Below are 7,821 nucleotides of genomic sequence, written 5' to 3'. Positions count from 1 at the left end.
CCTCCTACGTTTACACACTTAGTCCAGCGGTCGTGAAGCATACGGATCCCTTCTTTGTAGAAGTCGGCATCTTGGACCTCCAGAAAGAGGTCCACAGCAGGGGTGATTGCTAAGTTCGTGGCCTAAGGTAGAAGGAGATGAGTTATACAGCTCTTGTTACATGCATGTACAGTTCAACTCTTTGAATGTTATGCAGAAAGTTTGAAGTTAATAACTCCTCTCCTTCTACCTTAGACCACGAACTTATCAATCACCCCTCATATTTACAACGCGTTAAAAAGTAAACAGTAAAACGCTCCTGGTGTTTCATAGGTGATGAGACCCGGGTGGTGACAGGGAGCTCGCTGGTCTTGCTGTTTCCCATCCTAAGTCTTTGTCCTAATGCTACAGTCCCTCCTGCCTGATAGTAGAGGGTGAAAAAAGATTATCGGATGAATGGGAGGGAAAAGAAGGCAAACTATAAATAAAAATAACACTGAGAACATGTAAAGTTGTTGACAGTGAGTCTTATAATGTAGAATCAGTTCAGTGTTGGGGTGAGTGAAGTTATCCACATCAGTTCAAAAGCCTGATAGTTGAGGTGTAATAACTGTCCATGAACCTGGTGATGTGGGACCTGAGGCTCCTGTACCTCCTTCCTGATGGTTAAGGGGTAATAACTGTCCATGAACCTGGTGATGTGGGTCCTGAGGCTCCTGTACCTCCTTCCTGATGGTTGAGGGGTAATAACTGTCCGTGAACCTGGTGGTGTGGGACCTGAGGCTCCTGTACCTCCTTCCTGATGGTTGAGGGGTAATAACTGTCCGTGAACCTGGTGGTGTGGGTCCTGAGGCTCCTGTACCTCCTTCCTGATGGTTGAGGGGTAATAACTGTCCGTGAACCTGGTGGTGTGGGTCCTGAGGCTCCTGTACCTCCTTCCTGATGGTTGAGGGGTAATAACTGTCCGTGAACCTGGTGGTGTGGGACCTGAGGCTCCTGTACCTCCTTCCTGATGGTTGAGGGGTAATAACTGTCCGTGAACCTGGTGGTGTGGGTCCTGAGGCTCCTGTACCTCCTTCCTGATGGTTGAGGGGTAATAACTGTCTGTGAACCTGGTGGTGTGGGACCTGAGGCTCCTGTACCTCCTTCCTGATGGTTGAGGGGTAATAACTGTCCGTGAACCTGGTGGTGTGGGACCTGAGGCTCCTGTACCTCCTTCCTGATGGTTGAGGGGTAATAACTGTCCGTGAACCTGGTGGTGTGGGACCTGAGGCTCCTGTACCTCCTTCCTGATGGTTGAGGGGTAATAACTGTCCGTGAACCTGGTGGTGTGGGTCCTGAGGCTCCTGTACCTCCTTCCTGATGGTTGAGGGGTAATAACTGTCCGTGAACCTGGTGGTGTGGGTCCTGAGGCTCCTGTACCTCCTTCCTGATTGTTGAGGGGTAATAACTGTCCATGAACCTGGTGATGTGGGACCTGAGGCTCCTGTACCTCCTTCCTGATGGTTGAGGGGTAATAACTGTCCGTGAACCTGGTGGTGTGGGACCTGAGGCTCCTGTACCTCCTTCCTGATGGTTGAGGGGTAATAACTGTCTGTGAACCTGGTGGTGTGGGTCCTGAGGCTCCTGTACCTCCTTCCTGATGGTTGAGGGGTAATAACTGTCTGTGAACCTGGTGGTGTGGGTCCTGAGGCTCCTGTACCTCCTTCCTGATTGTTGAGGGGTAATAACTGTCCATGAACCTGGTGGTGTGGGTCCTGAGGCTCCTGTACCTCCTTCCTGATGGTTGAGGGGTAATAACTGTCTGTGAACCTGGTGGTGTGGGTCCTGAGGCTCCTGTACCTCCCAGTGGTAGCAGTGAGAAGACCACCTGGCCTGGGCAGTGGGGGTCCCTGCTTTCCTGAAACAACATTTTGTGTGGATGTGCTCAACGCGCTTACAGTAAATTCACATAAAATGTATACAGACATAAATATATACACAGCTTTTACAAGAAACAGCACAAATAGAGCAAAAAAACAGACCAACTTGTTGAAGGGAACTCGCAGTTCCTGAACCTGGTGGTGAGGGGCTTCTGTACCTCATGCCCGATGGGAGCCGGGAGAAGATGGCGCGGCGCAGATGGAGAAGATGGTGCGGATGGAGAAGATGGAGAGGATGGAGAAGATGGAGCGGTGTGGATGGAGAAGGTGGCGTGGATGGAGAAGGTGGCGCGGACGGAGAAGGTGGCGCGGATGGAGAAGATGGCGCGGCTGGAGAAGATGGGGGGATGGAGAAGATGGTGCGGATGGAGAAGGTGGCGCGGACGGAGAAGGTGGCGTGGACGTAGAAGATGGCGCAGATGGAGGAGATGGTGTGGTGCGGATGGAGAAGGTGGCGCGGATGGAGATGGTGGCGCGGATGGAGAAGATGGCGAGGATGGAGAAGATGGCGAGGATGGAGAAGATGGCGCAGATGGAGAAGATGGCACGGTGCGGGTGGAGAAGATGGCGCGGATGGAGAAGATGGTGCGGATGGAGAAGATGGAGTGGATGGAGAAGATGGGGGGATGGAGAAGATGGCGCGGATGGAGAAGATGGCGCGGATGGAGAAGATGGAGCGGTGTGGATGGAGAAGATGACGTGGATGAAGAAGATGGCGAGGATGAAGAAGATGGCGAGGATGGAGAAGATGGTGAGGATGGAGAAGATGGTGCGGCGCGGATGGAGAAGATGGCGGGGATGGAGAAGATGGAGCGGATGGAGAAGATGGGGGGATGGAGAAGATGGCGCGGATGGAGAAGATGGGGGGATGGAGAAGATGGTGAGGATGGAGAAGATGGTGCGGCGTGGATGGAGAAGATGGCGCGGATGGAGAAGATGGAGCGGATGGAGAAGATGGGGGGTGGAGAAGATGGGGGGGTGGAGAAGATGGCGCGGATGGAGAAGATGGCGCGGATGGAGAAGATGGGGTGGATGGAGAAGATGGGGGGATGGAGAAGATGGCGCGGATGGAGAAGATGGCGCGGATGGAGAAGATTGGGGGGATGGAGAAGATGGGGGGATGGGGAAGATGGCGCGGATGGAGAAGATGGCACGGATGGAGAAGATGGGGGGATGGAGAAGATGGTGAGGATGGAGAAGATGGTGCGGCGTGGATGGAGAAGATGGCGCGGATGGAGAAGATGGTGCGGATGGAGAAGATGGAGAGGATGGAGAAGATGGAGCGGTGTGGACGGAGAAGGTGGCGCGGACGGAGAAGGTGGCGCGGACGGAGAAGGTGGCGCGGACGGAGAAGGTGGCGCGGACGTAGAAGATGGCGCGGTGCGGATGGAGAAGATGGCGCGGATGGAGAAGATGGTGCGGCGCGGATGGAGAAGATGGGGGGATGGAGAAGATGGCGCGGATGGAGAAGATGGCGCGGATGGAGAAGATGGAGCGGTGTGGATGGAGAAGATGGCGCGGATGAAGAAGATGGCGAGGATGAAGAAGATGGTGAGGATGGAGAAGATGGTGAGGATGGAGAAGATGGCGGGGATGGAGAAGATGGAGCGGATGGAGAAGATGGGGGGATGGAGAAGATGGCGCGGATGGAGAAGATGGCGCGGATGGAGAAGATTGGGGGGATGGAGAAGATGGGGGGGATGGAGAAGATGGGGGGATGGAGAAGATGGCGCGGATGGAGAAGATGGCGCGGATGGAGAAGATTGGGGGGATGGAGAAGATGGGGGGGATGGGGAAGATGGCGCGGATGGAGAAGATGGCGCGGATGGAGAAGATGGGGGGATGGAGAAGATGGTGAGGATGGAGAAGATGGTGCGGCGTGGATGGAGAAGATGGCGCGGATGGAGAAGATGGTGCGGATGGAGAAGATGGAGAGGATGGAGAAGATGGAGCGGTGTGGATGGAGAAGGTGGCGTGGATGGAGAAGGTGGCGCGGACGGAGAAGGTGGCGCGGACGTAGAAGATGGCGCGGTGCGGATGGAGAAGATGGCGCGGATGGAGAAGATGGCACGACTGGAGGAGATGGTGTGGTGCGGATGGAGAAGATGGAGCGGATGGAGAAGGTGGCGCGGATGGAGATGGTGGCGTGGATGGAGAAGGTGGCGCGGATGGAGAAGGTGGCGCGGATGGAGAAGGTGGCGCGGATGGAGAAGATGGCGAGGATGGAGAAGATGGCGCAGATGGAGAAGATGGCGCAGATGGAGAAGATGGCACGGTGCGGGTGGAGAAGATGGTGCGGCGCGGATGGAGAAGATGGGGGGGATGGAGAAGATGGCGCGGATGGAGAAGATGGCGCGGATTGAGAAGATGGAGCGGTGTGGATGGAGAAGATGGCGCGGATGAAGAAGATGGCGAGGATGAAGAAGATGGTGAGGATGGAGAAGATGGTGAGGATGGAGAAGATGGTGCGGCGCGGATGGAGAAGATGGCGGGGATGGAGAAGATGGAGCGGATGGAGAAGATGGGGGGATGGAGAAGATGGCGCGGATGGAGAAGATGGCGTGGATGGAGAAGATTGGGGGGATGGAGAAGATGGGGGGGATGGAGAAGATGGCGCGGATGGAGAAGATGGCGCGGATGGAGAAGATGGGGGGATGGAGAAGATGGTGAGGATGGAGAAGATGGCGCGGATGGAGAAGATGGAGCAGATGGAGAAGATGGAGCGGATGGAGAAGATGGGGGGGTGGAGAAGATGGCGCGGATGGAGAAGATGGCGCGGATGGAGAAGATGGGGGGGATGGAGAAGATGGGGGAGATGGAGAAGATGGCGCGGATGGAGAAGATGGCGCAGATGGAGAAGATGGGGGAGATGGAGAAGATGGCGCGGATGGAGAAGATGGCGCGGATGGAGAAGATGGGGGGATGGAGAAGATGGTGAGGATGGAGAAGATGGTGCGGATGGAGAAGATGGGGGGGTGGAGAAGATGGCGCGGATGGAGAAGATGGCGTGGATGGAGAAGATGGGGGGATGGAGAAGATGGGGGAGATGGAGAAGATGGCGCGGATGGAGAAGATGGGGGGATGGAGAAGATGGGGGAGATGGAGAAGATGGCGCGGATGGAGAAGATGGCGCGAATGGAGAAGATGGCGCGGATGGAGAAGATGGCGCGGATGGAGAAGATGGGAGGGATGGAGAAGATGGTGAGGATGGAGAAGATGGTGCGGCGTGGATGGAGAAGATGGCGCGGATGGAGAAGATGGGGGGATGGAGAAGATGGGGGGGATGGAGAAGATGGGGGAGATGGAGAAGATGGCGCGGATGGAGAAGATGGGGGGGATGGAGAAGATGGGGGAGATGGAGAAGATGGCGTGGATGGAGAAGATGGCGTGGATGGAGAAGATGGGGGGATGGAGAAGATGGGGGAAATGGAGAAGATGGCGCGGATGGAGAAGATGGGGGGGATGGAGAAGATGGGGGAGATGGAGAAGATGGCGCGGATGGAGAAGATGGGGGGATGGAGAAGATGGCGCGGATGGAGAAGATGGCGCGGATGGAGAAGATGGCGCGGATGGTGGCGATCTTTGAGAATGGATGTTGCCTTCATGAGGCAGTACCTCGTGTAGACACTCCCAATGGTGAGAAGGGATGTACTCGTCTGAGCCCAGTACTCTCTGCAGTTTCTGACATTCCTACTGTAAGAAAAGAGATAAATTTGATTCCTCCTTGGTCGAACCTGAAATGTGTAAAACAAAGTGGAAGTTTGTAAGACAAAATGATGAACGGTCTCAGCCCAAAACATTGACTGTGTGAAAATAGTGGATACAGCCCAGTCCATCAGGAAATGCCCGTCCCACCTTCGAGCACATCGACATCATCGAGCCCCTCTACATCGAGCACACCGACATCGAGCACATCTACATCAAGCACACCGACATCGAGCACATCTACATCGAGCACATCTACATCGAGCACATCTACATCGAGCACACCGACATCGAGCACACCGACATCGAGCACACCGACATCGAGCACATCGACATCGAGCACACCGACATCGAGCACATCGACATCAAGCACATCTACATCGAGCACATCTACATCGAGCACATCGACATCGAGCACATCTACATCGAGCACATCGACATCGAGCACATCGACATCGAGCACATCTACATCGAGCACACCGACATCGAGCACATCTACATCGAGCACATCTACATCGAGCACACCGACATCGAGCACATCTACATCGAGCACATCTACATCGAGCACATCTACATCGAGCACACCGACATCGAGCACATCTACATCGAGCACATCTACATCGATCACATCGACATCGAGCACATGGACATCGAGCACATCTACATCGAGCACATCTACATCGAGCACATCTACATCGAGCACATCTACATAGAGCACACCGACATCGAGCACACCGACATCGAGCACACCGACATCGAGCACACCGACATCGAGCACATCTACATCGAGCACACCGACATCGAGCACATCGACATCGAGCACATCTACATCGAGCACACCGACATCGAGCACATCTATATCGAGCACATCTACATCGAGCACACCGACATCGAGCACATCTACATCGAGCACACCGACATCGAGCACATCTACATCGAGCACATCTACATCGAGCACACCGACATCGAGCACATCTACATCGAGCACATCTACATAGAGCACACCGACATCGAGCACATCTACATCGAGCACATCTACATCGAGCACATCTACATCGAGCACATCTACATCGAGCACACCGACATCGAGCACATCTACATCGAGCACACCGACATCGAGCACATCGACATTGAGCACATCTACATCGAGCACATCTACATCGAGCACACCGACATCGAGCACATCGACATCGAGCACACCGACATCAAGCACACCGACATCAAGCACATCCACATCGAGCACATCTACATTGAGCACACCGACATCGAGCACATCTACATCGAGCACACCGACATCGAGCACATCTACATCGAGCACATCTACATCGAGCACACCGACATCGAGCACATCTACATCGAGCACACCGACATCGAGCACACCGACATCGAGCACATCTACATCGAGCACACCGACATCGAGCACATCTACATCGAGCACATCTACATCGAGCACATCTACATCGAGCACATCTACATCGAGCACATCGACATCGAGCACATCTACATCGAGCACACCGACATCGAGCACATCTACATCGAGCACATCTACATCGAGCACATCTACATCGAGCACACCGACATCGAGCACACCGACATCGAGCACACCGACATCGAGCACATCGACATCGAGCACACCGACATCGAGCACATCGACATCAAGCACATCTACATCGAGCACATCTACATCGAGCACATCGACATCGAGCACATCTACATCGAGCACATCGACATCGAGCACATCGACATCGAGCACATCTACATCGAGCACACCGACATCGAGCACATCTACATCGAGCACATCTACATCGAGCACACCGACATCGAGCACATCTACATCGAGCACATCTACATCGAGCACATCTACATCGAGCACACCGACATCGAGCACATCTACATCGAGCACATCTACATCGATCACATCGACATCGAGCACATGGACATCGAGCACATCTACATCGAGCACATCTACATCGAGCACATCTACATCGAGCACATCTACATCGAGCACATCTACATAGAGCACACCGACATCGAGCACACCGACATCGAGCACACCGACATCGAGCACACCGACATCGAGCACATCTACATCGAGCACACCGACATCGAGCACATCGACATCGAGCACATCTACATCGAGCACACCGACATCGAGCACATCTATATCGAGCACATCTACATCGAGCACACCGACATCGAGCACATCTACATCGAG

The 7,821-nt window shown here is 54.3% G+C and overlaps 1 protein-coding gene across 1 annotated transcript; it reads left to right on the top strand.

Annotated features, from left to right (window-relative positions):
• Positions 1 to 4,291: 4,291 nt before the first annotated feature.
• Positions 4,292 to 7,297, top strand: LOC134338993 (uncharacterized protein DDB_G0271670-like; the record flags this gene model as incomplete). The annotated part of the gene is made up of 2 exons (XM_063035214.1): positions 4,292 to 4,348; positions 6,710 to 7,297. Coding segments are annotated over exons 1-2 (645 nt in total), but the record flags the coding sequence as incomplete, so codon positions are not given.
• Between the last annotated feature and the right edge of the window lie 524 nt (positions 7,298 to 7,821).

The sequence above is a fragment of the Mobula hypostoma genome, chromosome 28, assembly GCF_963921235.1.
Source record: "Mobula hypostoma chromosome 28, sMobHyp1.1, whole genome shotgun sequence".
Taxonomy (NCBI): domain Eukaryota; kingdom Metazoa; phylum Chordata; class Chondrichthyes; order Myliobatiformes; family Myliobatidae; genus Mobula; species Mobula hypostoma.
The sequence above is the reverse complement of the archived record's forward strand: the minus strand, read 5'-3'. Positions and strand labels throughout refer to the sequence as shown.